Raw genomic sequence first — 15,378 nt, 5'->3', positions numbered from 1 at the left:
ATGCCTGCCTTGATGGCTTGAGACTGAAAACAAGTGGGGGGTTGGCCGCAGAGAATAAAACAAACAAACAAAAAGAAAGAAAAAAAAGAAAAGAAGCTAGTTTACGAGACAGAGTTGTTTTAGAGGTAAATTCATGCAAAACCGCTGATGAGCGTTCCCATCGGGGCAGTTTTTCAGCAAGCAGTCTCTGCATTTGCCTCGAAAGCAACTCTGTCTTGTAACATTCTGTTATTATCTCAAATGAAAGTTTATTAGATATTAATTTGCAATAATCTAACACTTTAAAATGGTGTGACAGAGGTATGAAATATTAAATCCTACGCTGTATATGCTGTAAAGGTGTAACTATTAACAGGGCTGGTCGTACTGTAGCAGCTGCCTGAGTCGTCATTCTTTCTTGGAGGCCCAAACTGGGGATTTCATTATTTTCCGTGTATCATCAAAGGCATAGGCTACAGAATAAAGAATACAATGTATAAAAACTATATATTTGAATAAAAGAAACAATAAACTGTGTTATTTGCCTGAAGAATGTCATGTGTCCTACCCAGAAACAACAGGGAGCAGATCCAGGCTGAAACAGGGAACTGATGTAGAGGGGTGGGAGTGGGAGTGGGAGTGGGGTTTCCTCATCTTATCTGGGAGTCAGATGTACACTTCAATCTGCAGGTGCTGCATCCAAACTGGTTATAGGGCTCTGGTGCTGCAGGAGAGGAAGGCCTCTCTCTCAGCAAGAGACTATGATGATGATGATGATGGTTAGGGTTTTAAAGGTGTTGCTTAGTGATGACGATGATGATGACAGCTCTGTTACCTCTGGAGAAACTCACACTTTACTACCTCAGCCAGTAAAACATGTCTGGACACAATCCTCAGTTTTCCTGCTGCATTTGGCAAAAAATTCTGACCCTCGACCCCCCGAACTCACGACCTCTGAAGGGATCTCTGAGGTTTACCGTTCTGCACCTGGACACACACACGGAGATGCACAAGTGCCTGCACATGCACAGACACACAGGCATCCTATGCAAAACCTGGAGGAAGACCACCCAGCACTGTCTCTGTCAGGGGCAAAAGTTATGGGTTAATGCACACACACACATGCACACAGCCTCTCTTTCAAAGCCGTAATTACCATATATATTGGGGGGGACATATCCACCCCCCCCCCCAATATTCAGATATGCTCAAAATGCCCCCCCCCCCCCAATATATAGCTAGCTGATTAAAAAATAAATAAAAAATAAAAAAGTATTCCATGTGTTAGCGAATTTACCGAATTTTCCGGATAGAGCGCACCTGAATAAGCCGCACCAGCTAAATTTTAAAAGAAAATACATATAGGCCGCACTTGAATATAAGCCTCAGGTTTTCATGTTGTAACATGAGATATTTACACAGGAAGACAGTACTATGCAAGTCCACTTGCAGCCGGAAAAAAATCAATAAATGGAGCGGTGGATAGCGTTACATAACATATACGATGTTACGGTGTGTGTGTTTGTGTAGTCTTAACCGTCATAAACAAAAGATTACGGGTAACGGATTGCGTTTGTGTGCGGTGTGCAGAGACGAGAGCTGGGACACCGGGGCGGGGAAAAAAGTAGCAGCTTATAGTCCGGAAGGTACATATATAGAAAGAGATTTGGTCCCCCCCAATGTTGACTCCATGTTTACGGCCTTGCTCGCCTTACATCCTGACTGTGGACTTATATGTACCATAAATATAGAAAAGCTTTAAAATGATAAAACTGTCTTATGAACACACACAAGAACACAATGGCATCGTTTGACAGCTGTGAGCTACTGGAGTTTACCCTGATAAACTTCCTCTTCCCTCTGTAGGTCCAACGGTAAAACACACACACACACACACACACACACACACAGTTTCCAATTGCAAAATTACCGTTTGAAGACTTTGAATTTCTCAGATGACATTTTTTTCAGATTCACGCTTGGCGGAAGAGCAGAAGGCCTGGTGACAAGATAACACCAGCAGAGAGTGAGTGCTGACAGAAGCAGCTGAGACACAAAGTTAAAGGTAGCGAGGTAACCTGGATGTGTGGGCACTGGCAGTTCACGTCAGACCACAACTAAAGCAGAATCGCACACAAGAGGTAGGTGGCCACGTGTAGATCCACACATGAATGAGGTGTAACATATTTAACACAGCAGGGGTTGTGTGTTTGTTATAAACAACAAATCTCCAATCCCCTTCATCTGTCTATTTTTCATTTTGAGATACATAAGTTAATACAACTTAAATGACCTTTTTATGTAAATGTCTATGTGTAAATGTGTATGGTGTCTGTAGTGTCTGATATGTTTTATGTTCAAAATGAGGAAAATCAATAAAAAAAAGTTGAAAAAAAAAAATCTTCTCTGAAACCAAAAGTGAATACTAAAACACTGTGTGTGATCTGTGGAGCCACACAAACGAAATCACACTCATTATGTCAGCTCATGCAGAGGGGTTTCCCCAGAGGAGTAAACTCACTGACCACACTAAGCCACATTGGTGCTGTGTGTGCGTGTGTTGTGGGTGTCTGCCTTGTGTTAAGTCTTGAGTTATGGCTAAAAAAAAGTGTTTTATGAGGTCACACTGACTTTAACATTTGACCACTGAAATCAGTTTGTCCTTAAGTCTCAGTGGACATTAGTAGCCTACAAAATGTGAAGGAAGTCCCTCAGGGAGTTGCTGTCAAGATGTGGTGCTCACAAGGCCAAAATCAGATTGTATGAGGCCACCATGGCCTTTGACCTGTTTATTTTAATAATTAACTGAAATTCAATAATTGAGAGGAGCACAGAAGATATTTACTTCTCCAGAGTGGATGATATCATGCAGCAAGATACAAGCTCTTCCTCACTGGGTGTCAAGGACAGGAGGAGAACATGTTTGTTAAGACGAAGAACCAAACTGAGTGATTTTCTATCGCTGTCAAATAAACATATTTCACTTGAGTTCTATTTTTTCTTCTCCATCTCCACGGTGAGCAGAGGTGAGGAGCAGTTGAGGATAGAGTAAAACCCAACACAGGGAAGTGAGGGGTGGGGGGTAGAGATCCACAAGGAGTCTGAATGACTGTTCTAGTATATAAAACATGAGGGATCCCTAACCCTCCAGGCTTACAGATTCTTGGCAGGCAGCACAGGGGGGACTCTGACAGGTTTACTGAGGGTGGAGAGATTCTATTGTGTAGCTCAATTTTGGAAAAAAAAAAAAAAAAAAAAGACATGGAAGATTGACGCAGCAAAAACTGACTATGTTGAATGTGCAGTTCTGCCTTTTGCTCCTTGTGTGTGGCTGGTCTGGGAAAAAGAGAGCAGATTGTAGAGATAGAGAGATGTAGAGAGGTGATACAGGAGTCAGTCAGTACGTTTACATGACACTTGAAAAAAACGAATTATTGCCTTAATCCGACTATAACTGGACAACTGAAGTGCATGTAAACACCTTAGTCCGACTGAAATCGGAGTTGAGAACTCCGATTAAGACACCCAGATAATGCGATTGGAATTCGATTTTCTCCGTCATGTATACACCTTAGTCGGAGTATAACTGGACAATGCATGTGCGCATGCTCCACAACAGTAGAGACGGCACAAAGTGGAGCAGAGAAGCCGCCCAAACCCGGCAAAGTAAAGAAAATTATAGCTGCTGCGCAGCGATGGGTCGGGTCCGGGCTACTTTTGGGCAAATTTAGGCAATTCTGAGCAACAAACAGGAGAATAGGAAGACAAGACAGTTGTCCTTATAATGTCCAATTTGCATCAGTTGAGGATTGAACCCACAACCTCGGGAACCAAAGACCGTTGTCTATCGCACTGAGCTAATTGACAAATGGCAGTTCAACAGTGGCTTCACAAATTGAGTAAGCCATTCACTGTCGTGTAGGCAGAAAAAGAAAAATCAGTTTTTGAGGTAAAATAATGATATGTATTTGTCAAACATCTACTATGAGTCTAAGATGTTAGGCGCCTTCGCACATGGTCCAGTCCAAGCTATTTGGATTTTTAAATTTAGAAGCTTGCTGTGATGCCACCATTAGGACAATTGTCTTGTGTTTCGTGTTGAGGACATTTGACATTTTGATCTGTCATCATCATCATCACGCTGGCTGGACCTCGAACTCACAACCTCTGACACCAAGAACCAGCGCTTAACTCGCTGAGCTAATTATCTGGAAGTGAGACATGGTGTGTGTCTTCTCAAATAGACTCAGGGAGTCAGTGTCTGGGCAGCTGTTGTGAACGCAGATTTCTGTTATCTAAACAAAAATCTGTTAATACATAAATTGCATTTAGACAGCAAAAAAGCTTGAGGACATCTGCCTTTTCAACTGTCATCATCATCATCATCATCACCCTCACTGGGTCTCAAACTCACAATCTCTGACACCAAGAACCAGCTCTTAACTCACTGAGCTAATTAGCTGGTAGTGTGACCTGCTGTGTAGCTTCATTTATCCACTCAGGTGAGCCAGTGCCCGGGCAGCTGTTGTGATGAAATGGTCAAAATTTCAGAAATTCAGTCATCTAAACAAAAATCTGATAATACATAAATTGCATCTTGACAGCATGGAAATGTTGGTGATTTGTTTTTAATGATAAGTGTTTTGCTTCATAAGAGAAAATATGATGTTTATAAATTCCACACTCACATTGACTGCAGTTGTTCCCATGAGAGCAGAATTCAAAATGTTCTCAAAAATTCAGTTTTTGAGATAAAATTCTGATATTTGCTAAACTTCATCAACCATAATATTGTCATTTTTGTTCAGGAAGATTGAAAATGTATTTATCAAGAATTTGATGGTATATGTTTACAGTCAAACGTTTCCATGCACTGTAGGCTCAATTTTTGCTTGATCAAAAATCCGAGAAACAAGTTTTGTGGAGGACGGTCTGGAGATGCTCTGTAGCAAGTTTGGTGTCAATTGAGCAAAAATTGTGGGAGGAGATACATTTTAAAAGTTTTACAGTTATTGAAAAAAACAGAGTGATGGACTTCATAATTTGTAATAAGTTTAAGTGGACAAAAGTTTCAGCAGTATTGAGGCTACATTGTGGTGAAGTTTCAACACTGTAGCATCTACCGTTGGTATGGTAGGAATTTTTAAAGTTTTTAAATTTAAAAGCTTATTGTGCCCCCCCTAGGAGGGGGGGGCACATGTCCTTGGAGTTGAGTGAATCTGGCATGGGACTGAACCGTTGTGCAAAGTTTGGTGAGTTTTCGCCCATGGGAAGTATGACTTCCTTGGAAGAAGAAGAAAGAAGAAGAAGAATTCCTAGGAATACAATAGTGTCCCGGCAGCTTAGCTGCCCGGACCCTAAAAACCCAACAAAAGCGCCGATTCAATGCATTTCACACAGCGCAACCAGCAAGAGTGTTTTATTTAAAAAAAAGAGAGAGAGAGAGAGAGAGAGAGAGAGAGACAGTACGTTTACATGACACTTGAAAAAAACGAATTATTGCCTTAATCCGACTATAACTGGACAATTGAAGTGCATGTAAACACCTTAGTCCGACTGAAATCGGAGTTGAGAACTCCGATTAAGACACCCAGATAATGCGATTGGAATTCGATTTTCTCCGTCATGTATACACCTTAGTCGGAGTATAACTGGACAATGCATGTGCGCATGCTCCACAACCGTAGAGACGGCACAAAGTGGAGCAGAGAAGCCACCTGAATCCCGCAAAGTAAAGAAAAAAACCCAACATCAGCGCCGATTCAATGCATTTCACACAGCGCGACCAGCAAGAGTGTTTTATTAAAAAAAAAAAAAAAGAGAGAGAGATAGAGATAGAGATAGAGATAGAGATAGAGAGAAAGGAAGCCCGTATCCTATTCTCAGCGCGAATCCAGCCCAGACTGGCGCGTCTGGTCGGGAACTGCAGTTGAGAATTTATTATTAAGCTTATAAGTTGTTTATATTCAGTTTTTTACTAGGTGACAGAAAAGTCAACAGGACAGGGGGGCGTATTAACCCGCTGAAACAACGGGTGACGCCGCATGAGGGGGCGGACCCCGTCAGTTATTCGGTTTGTTCAGTTGCATGTATATTGAGACAAGGACAGAAGTCCGACTTGACGCCAAAATCGAATTTTGAGCATAGCTCAATTAAGCTCTGCATGTAAACGTACTGAGAGAAAGGAAGCCGTATCCTATTCTCAGTGCACATCCAGCCCAGACTGGCGCGTCTGGTCGGGTACTGCAGTTGAGAATTTATTATTAGTGTGAATGCTGAAAGCATTCACACTATTGTTCTTCTGTTCGGCCATTTTCTTCCGCCTTTTTACGGTCTTCTTCTAGTCCTTCATACTTTGTGCTATTTCAACAATTCATATATCAAAACGTCCAGCTTTTTCTGGACTTTATCGGATGAATTCAAATTTTTCATACTTTTTATACTTTTTCAAATATTTAACTTTTTCAGATTTTTTTCAGCTTTATAATGGGTGTGTGTTGTGTCTAACGAGCAGAGCTAGAGTGGTGCCAGAGTGGAGAGAGGCAAAAAAACATTCTAGAGTTTTTCTGGCTAAACTGTCAGCATGGCCACAAATTAAACTCTAGACAAATTATTTTCTCCAGTTTTGTAGCCACACTTGTCTTCTGGCTAAAATTCTGGTCAAAAATGCAAAGAGACTTAGATAATAATTTAAAATATTTTTTAAATGCAGCCAGGGAGCTCTCTGCTCTCATTCAGCCCAATGCATTTTTTTCACAGCAGCAGGAGAAGGAGCTCAACTTTGTAACTTGCTGTTAAGTGCTTTTTAATTCATTTTAATTCACCAAAAAATAGTCACAGGTCACAAAAAAGTCCTCTTCTTACTTGGTGTGGCTAATTTCTGCACTTTCCTTACTTTTTTTTTTTAAGCAGAAGCCAGTGATCCTCTTATTAAAGGTTTTCTTTGCCCCTCACATAGTGTCTGTGTCTGTAGCCTAGTGGTTAGCTTGCTGGGCTGGAGATCTGAAGGTTGCTGGTTCTAATCTTGCCTCAACAACAATTATAGTGAATTATTTTCCCAGTCGTCCTCTGTTGACTTCTGATAACTTGCTTCATGTTGACACTGCTGCTCTCAGCCTGAAATTCACAGAAATTTTCATTGTAAGTCATTCAAGCTTGACTCTCAAGCTTTCTTGGTGTTGACACAGTGTGTTTCCAACAGGTGCAGCTTTGGGCTCGTTAACTTCAGAGTGAGACAGAGTGCAGCTCATCAACAGACAACAGTCTTTGCAACTGTGTGTACACTGTGGCCTAGAGGCAAAGTCAAAGTCTTCTGACCATGAGGTTGTGGGTTCAATTCCTACCTCGGTCAAACATTTGTATGGTGATCACTGCTTGCGCTGTTTGCTAATTCTGCAACAGCGTTCAGCTGCTTTCAGCATTCACACCATTTCCATTCTTGGAAATGCTTTTTCTAGTTAAGCTTATAAGTTGTTTTTTTACGAGGTGACAGAAAAGTCAACAGGACAGGCCGGGCGTATTAACCCGCTGAAGCAACGGGTGACGCCGCATGCGGGGGCGGACCCCGTCAGTTATTCGGTTTTCTCAGTTGCATGTATATTGAGACAAGGACAGAAGTCCGACTTGACGCCAAAATCGAATTTTGAGCATAGCTCGATTAAGCTCTGCATGTAGACGTACTGAGTGACCCATGGGTGAGAGGGCTGTTAGATATGTGGTGTTTACCATAGGTTTACATGGCAACAGGCTTTGGGATGTGTTTCAGGAAGACAGTCTGTGTTCGTTTATGACCGGATGAGGAAATGAGACACAGTGTTTACCATATGTTCAAGCTACAATGGGGGCGGGGGGCTGTGGAAAACAAAGGGTTATTGTAGCTTGTTGGGTTTAGAGACAAAGACATTTTTGGGGGTTTTTTTTGTTTTTATGCCCTACATTTTAAAATTTTGTTTTATTTGATCTATTCAAATTAACCCTTTTATACCTAAACTTTTTTTTTTTTTTTTTAAGTGTCAAGTGGGTTTTATCCTACTTCATGTTTATCTTGTGATGTTTTATCTGTGATGTGAGTGAATGTTTCTTGTCAGTGCGTAAGAAGCCCACTGGAACAAATTCCAATCGACATGCCGATATAAAGTATTGAAACTTCAAACTTAAAATACTAATGTAAAAAATAAAAATATAAAGTACATAAAACATACAACTTTGAAAACACCTACGTATGTATAAGAATTAAAGGGATAGTTCAACATTTTTGGCTCTGCCCTGCCATTCTAAAAATAGCTTGCACCGACAATTTAAAGGTAACGAACCTACTCCTAAAACTGTAGCGATTATGGCAATGGGCCAATTTGCCAAAATGTTGAACCATCCCTTTAAGAATGAATATAAATACATACGGAAAATCATATAAGAGTATCTCTATATAAATAAATAAAGCAAACATAGATAAATGAATTGGGATGTGGTGAGCAGTGTGGGCAGTCAACATGTGAAAGTGTGTTTTACATTCATGAGGGTGAAAGGAACTCTGATGTACAGCATACATGTACAGTATGTTTAAAATAGTGTGTTTTAATGAGGACACACTAGTCAGGGTATGGGAGGATGTGTTAGACACAGTGTTGGCTGTGAAGGTTAGAAAATGACAGGATGTCTGAGCAGATACAAGATCTCCTGAGGGGAAGAAGAGGTGTTGGTGAAATCAAGTCTGGGGTCACGGACGCCACGAGGAAGACGAGTTATACGCCTGATCTTGCCGGTAATTAAGAAAAATTACGTTTGAGGAATTACAGAGTGGTTTGGGGGCAGATCACTCGCTGAGGTCATAAAGTTGAGATGAGCAGCTTTAGGCTCTTGGCTGCAAACTGCATGTGGATTTTAGCTCATTGAGCTCATATACCTAAGAACACAGTGGTGCTAAATTACATGGAACTGTCACTAGGTGCGTTTACATGGACACAAATATTCGGAATAAAGGGCTGATCCGAATAAAAATGTGTCATGTAAACACGTCAATTGGAAGATTCTGATCGGATTTGGCTCGATCCGAAAGAAATTCTGTTCGGATCGAGAGGGGTGGTTTATACCGATCGTTATTCCGAACGAGGTCCATGTAAACACTTATTCCGATCATTACATCCTTTCCCACTAGCGCGACACGGCTGTCTACACAGTTCTACTCGGTTCTTATTTATTTAGCCTATTCATTTTTGCTTTTACACACTCCAGTGTGACGTCCGACAGGAATCAAACCCGCTAAGTTTAAAAACACCCTGGCAGCAGCGCACACGGATCTACTGAGACTTGTTATTCTGTCACCTGAGGTAACGAGGTGGACGAGTGAGTTTGGAGCTGATGAGAGGAGAGAAAAAAGAGAGCGAGTAGTAGCCTACCGACCCGATATTGCCGTGTATCTCGCTTTCAGAGTAATCCCGCTTCTTTCCCCGCTCTCTCTCCGTTGTCTTCACCGTCTTCCACTGACGTAGTTCCCCAAATTTCCAGAGCGCACATGGCTAATTAATATGCACGTGCTGTTTTGCATTGACCATATGGTTGTGTTTGGGTGTATAGAGTGCGGGATATGGCGTGTTCACATCCGCACTTTTCATGGGTTCGGTGAGATTTATCAATGGCAGGAACAGTAATACACGTTGCTGAGTCTGCTTAATAACGATATAGGAGTACAGCAACAGCTCTTAAAATCTGGCGCAGGCCCATTTTGAGTAGGCTACTGAATGGGATAAATTGAGCCACTTCCGCGTTTATTGGTTTGTTTACAGTAGTACAGGAAGTACAACTCTTCTTCTGCTGTTGTTTTAGGGAAAAAGACAGCTCTGCGCATGTCAAAATGCTGTTATTCTGAATAAAGCTCGGTGCATGTGTACGCACGTTATGATCGGATTATTTGATTTTGCGCCCATGTAAACAGTGGATTCGGATTTTCTGATCCCTCAAATTTTTAATCTGATTAAGAAAATTTGCGCATGTAAACACAGCTACTGAGATTGACAACATTATTTAGACTACAACGTTTATGATCGTAAACTAATGTATGACAGGTTTGTGGTTCCTATAGGGAACACATAAGGGGGAAGACTGTATTCAGAAACTGTCGTCAGGACTTCTGTAACTTTGTGATGTCACAACAAAGCGGTCACCAGAGGTGCTCTTACAGACCACCCAGACAACGGTGAGCCAATCAGAAGAGAGAAGACAGAAGATGTATTACACTAAGAAAGCTGTTTTTTGGTTCTTTTATCTTCTCATTGCTCTTCAAAATGGAAATAAAATACCAGAAAAGTGTCATATATTGGACCTTTAATGTCTGAGAACAGCACATTTCCTGTATTTTATATGAATCTTGCTCCCCAGAGGATGAACCCTTTCTATTTTGGCGCTTCTTTGCAGAGCCAAAATGTTGCCTTCATAGCACTGCCATGTATTTTCTTAGGCAGATACTTTTTGCAAGCCAATGCAATCAAATTTTAAACCAGATATGTTGGGATGTAGTCTAGACTGCTATGAAATTGGCTGAACAAATTCCTGATAATCATTCAGTCAGTCAGTCAGAACTCTGGTCCAACACCTCTCAGTGAAGTGTGACTGTATCTCTTCGGAGCAGAGATGAGGAATGACGAGGACTAGTACACACACGTACAGCCGGGTGGTTCGTCCTCCTGAGGTCTGCCCCACGGGGTTTATATGTATCAGTGTGTGGCATCGATGCTTTCATTTTGTCTGTCTTACCTCTGTTATAACTGCTAATTGCTGCTCCTTAAAATCACCCTGCCCCGACACGTCCCTGTGGGCCCTCCAGCTGATCCACAACACCACGGCACGTGTACCAACAGGACAGGACACAGGAAGACGGATCACATTTCTCCCTCATTAGCTTCTCTGCATTGTGTCAGCTCACAGTGACCTGTTGCTGCATCTATACACAGCACAGCCACGTCCAACTACAGTTTTTCTCAGTTACTAAAACACTAAAACCCATTCACCGAACCAAATTCTCAGTGGCCTAAACTATTTTTTTTTTGGCTTTTGACCAAACCTTAAATAATGTTCAGGTATTTTGACAGAATTTGCAAAACTCATCCGCTCTTTTTTGCAAAAACCTTAAACACGTTCTCAGTCACTGACCACATTTAGTGCTACACTTGCAGCAAAATGTGAACACAACTCCAACACAGCTGGCATCTTTTACATACAACTCAAAAGTGAACACACATATTTCTAAAGATGTAATCAGACCAATGGGGCAGGAGAAAAGTCAGTTCAGGGCCCAATTGTTGAAAAACATGTGCTAAAGTGCCCTCTTAGGAGCCAAAATGTGAGCTAGGTGAGGACATGCTGTATGTGCCCCTTTTTTTTTTTCTTTTCGCCCCTGGCCTTCAAAAAGTCTGTGCACGCCACTGCTCTACAATGGACAGAAACACAGTGTGGGGTCCTCTGGCCGAATCTCAGTGACTGTGCAGTAATATGCTTTTCATTTAGATCTTTTTCTTTTAGTTTTTTTAATGTATATTTAATTTTTAATTTTTTTGCTTAATGCATTTACAATAAATAAATAATAAATATTTTCTGTTAAATAAATAATAACATGCCCTGAATGCTGCATCGTAAATTATTTTATGAATGCTCTGTGGTGAATATGTTTTTACTTGCTGTGTGTATGATCTGAACAGTGTTTGGTTTTGAACACAGGAGAACTGGTTTTGAGATGATAGTTTAACTTTGATGGAAAAGTCTGGGGTATTGTGGGTGTAGTTTGATGTTTTGGATTTGTGTTTAAGGTTTTGAGAAAATGAGTGGAAGTTTCAAGAAGTGTGTTTTAGCAATTGGGGAAAAACTGTAATACACATTATTAACCCGGCTTCCTCTCTCTCCTGTGGCCTTGTGCATTCTATCCCCCTGCACACCTCTGTATACTAACTTACAGAATCACAGTATTCCTCTCACTGTAATCATATGATGACTCAAGCCATGAAACAATAGGAACTGATCAAACACGTCCAGATAAGGTTGGATTGACTTTCTCTCATCATTTTACAGTTTGTGTGGATTTCTCTTCAGACAGATGAGGACAGAACAGCCACCAAACTCAAGGAGTCATTCACATCTTGGTTGGCAAACAACACTTCCTGTGCTTACACCAGAGGAAGAAATTCAATGACTGGAGTGTTGCTTTATTCCCACATAAATCAAAGACACACGCGCACGCACACACATACACACAGAAAGAGTGTTTGTTTCTTTTTCTCTTTATTGAGTAAAGAGTATAAATTTCTGGCAGAAAATAACAGGACTTGTTTTTGTGCTCAGTTTCAGTCAATGAGACGCACACGCACACACACACACACACACACACAGTTTGACACATTTCATATTACAACACACATTCTCTCACAGTGGATCACACACAGGCACACACACTCAGCTCAGCTGAAACACTCCATGCTGGCCTTGGCCCTCTCCATCTCGTGCAGGAAGTTGTAAAACTGAGGGAGGGTCAACTCTGGAAGAGACAAGGGAAGAAAACAGGAAACACACTGAGGTGAATGGATCTCCACTTCACTGCAGAAGACACAGTCGATAAAAACTGATTGACACTCTGACTTAAAGGACAATTCCGGGCAAATTCAACTCGGGGTGTATTTTCCTAACATTTTAGGTCTAAAAGAAGGAATCTGAAGATTTTCAGTTTAATTGCTCCTGTTTTGCGGTAGTTGTGTCTGTCCCCGCATCGCCACGGCAGCGATGAATGGGAGCGGACGCAAGTTCCGCTGCTTAGGCTGTTTACATCCCTCAAAGCCGCAATTTTTTTCCACAGACAGCGTCAGATGGCTACTCAAACATGCACCAAGAAGTTTATTTACTTCAAGCAAGCCGACATGTTTGTAAAACTAGATCTAATTCAAAGTCTCCCGCAGTCTCGCGCGAGACCCAAGTTGCCGTGCTTGGTGTGTTCAGGTGCAGTGGGAAAGCTACCGTTTGTGTCATAAACACAGGAATATCAACTCTTTACTTGCTTCAAGTAATAAAAAATTCTCGCCGCATGTTTGAGTAGCCACCTGATGCTGTCTGTGGAAAAAAATGTTTACTTCAAGCAAGTAAAGAGTTGATATTCCTGTGTTTATGACACAAACGGGAGCTCCGACTGCACCTGAACACACCGAGCGTCAACTTGGGTCTCGCGCGAGACTCCATGAGACTTTGAATTAGATCTAGTTTTACAAACATGTCGGCTGGCTTGAAGTAAATAAACTTCTTGGTGCATGTTTGAGTTGCCATCTGACACAGCCTAAGCAGCGGAACTTACGTCCGCTCCCATTCATCGCTGCCGTGGCGATGCGGGGACAGACACAACTACCGCAAAACAGGAGCAATTAAACTGAAAATCTTCAGATTCCTTCTTTTAGACCTAAAATGTTAGGAAAATACACCCCCGTGGGGTGGTGCGTGGCGCGTGGCGCAGTGGTTAAAGCGGCCGCCCAATGTAGAGGCTACAGGCCTCAACGCAGGCGTCCCCGGTTCGAGTCCCGCGTCGGGCAGACCTTTCCTGCATGTCATTCCCCCTCTCTCTGCCTCCCCCTTTCCTGTCTATCTATACTGTGTGCTATCAAATAAAGGCAAAAACGCCAACAAATATACTTTAGGAAAATACACCCCCGAATTGAATTTGCCCGGAATTGTCCTTTAAAGGTCCAGTGTGTAAAAGGGGGGGGGAAACCGTTGACAGCATTCAGATTCTGACTTTCTATCACAGGGAGTGCACAGCATAAGTGTGATCCCCTCATGTAACACTTTGCTGTGAAATAGTATGGCTGAAGGCACGAGTGGAAGTGTGCACGTGTTGACAGCCCCCATGAGTTGACTGACATAGGCTAGCTAAAAAAAAGAAAGAAGAAGAAGAGTCGGCCAAAGTTCTAGTTATCAGTTAACAGTTTGTGTCCAAACAAATATTATTTAGCACCTAAAAATAATTTGGCTTTGTTGTGTGTTTTCTGCAATAGTAACTGTCTGGCAGAGTTGGCTAATAAAATAGGACTCTTTTATGTCAATGGGTGTAGTGGCAGAAGCCTGCCAAAGACCTTGCCTTAGCAATGTCCATTACTGAGTCAGAATAAACTAACTACACTGTAAGAGACAAAGTTTTATTACATTCAGTTCGGGCTGCCGTACAAACATGGCGGCGCAAGATGGCAACACTCTCTAAAGCAAGACCCTTGCTATATGTAGATATAAAAGAAGAATTATAAGGTTACGAAAACCAAACAAATTTTATTTTATAGTGATTATACAATTATACTAATATACTCATGGGTAGTATAGTCAGATTTTGCCAATAAACCCTGCCAATTATTACACACTGGACCTTTAACCAACGACGCACACACCCTGCATCATCACAACAAGCTTTTTGATGTGTTTTGCAGCTCTTTCAATGGAAAATGTGTCTGGAAGTGGATTTGCCTTGAAGAAAGTGAAGAGCTTCACATGAGCTGAGGATGAGGATGAAGAAACCACCTAATGAAGCTCTCTGACAGTGGGTCAGTGGTGTTGACCCAAGACAGCGGGGAAAATAAGTACGAATACGTCAACATTCTTCTATGGTGAGCGTGCAGAGGCCATGGTGGTTGAGTGCATTACTCTTTATACTAAGCTGAGCTGCTGACTCACAGTGCTGACTCAGTGTAAAGCTCTCAGAGTGCTCCTTGGCTCTTGGACAACTCTTCTGAGTTTCGTTTTGACTCAGAAGGACAACATAAGGTTGTTAAGGTCTTGATGGAGCTCTTTGCTTTGACCCATCATGAGATGCTTCTTGTGTGACTCCTTGGTGATGAGAAACCTTTAATCAGGACTAAAGCAGCTGATATTAATGAGCGCTGATAGGAGACAGGAGGACTTTCCAAACACCGACAGATTCCAGATGCTTTCTGCTCCTCCTCCTTTCCTTCATGTGTTTAATACTTATTCCCCGTGTCATTTCACTTTATTACACAGAATTTCAGTTATCAACATACAGCTCTGGAAAAAAACAAGAGACCACGTTCACAAATGTTTCTTAAAAGCATCTCTACATGTATGACAGTCATTCTTTTCTTTTTTAAACACCAACACAAACAAAATTCATTCTCCTTAATGAGACACTGATGAGGTCATCACCTGAACCACATCTGGTTTTATAGGAAGATTATAAAAACCACTGCTGGGATTAAACATTGACATTATCCCACAAAAACTGATTTATACACTTTTCCTGAGTTAAAATATTCTTGCTGTGTTCTTTAGGAATAAATATGAACATGTTTTCTTTGCATTATTATTATTATTCAAGGTCTGAAAAGACTTGATATTTTGTTATTTAGATTAGTTTAGTCATTAGCCAATAAA

At 41.5% G+C, this 15,378-nt stretch overlaps 1 protein-coding gene across 2 annotated transcripts in view; it reads right to left on the bottom strand.

Moving 5' to 3' along the window:
- Positions 1-15,378, bottom strand: part of commd7 (COMM domain containing 7) — a 432,536-nt gene that overhangs the window by 405,066 nt on the left and 12,092 nt on the right. For both annotated transcript variants that reach the window (XM_085780883.1, XM_085780884.1), the window contains exon 9: positions 12,418-12,499. In XM_085780883.1, coding sequence (XP_085637009.1) covers positions 12,423-12,499 — 77 coding nt within the window. In that variant the 3' untranslated portion in view covers positions 12,418-12,422. The remainder of the gene's footprint in view (positions 1-12,417; positions 12,500-15,378) is intronic.

This window comes from Trachurus japonicus, chromosome 7 (assembly GCF_045865225.1).
Source record: "Trachurus japonicus isolate A0001 chromosome 7, Traja_1.0".
NCBI classification, from domain to species: Eukaryota; Metazoa; Chordata; class Actinopteri; order Carangiformes; family Carangidae; genus Trachurus; species Trachurus japonicus.
This window is presented reverse-complemented; position numbering and strand designations above follow the sequence as displayed.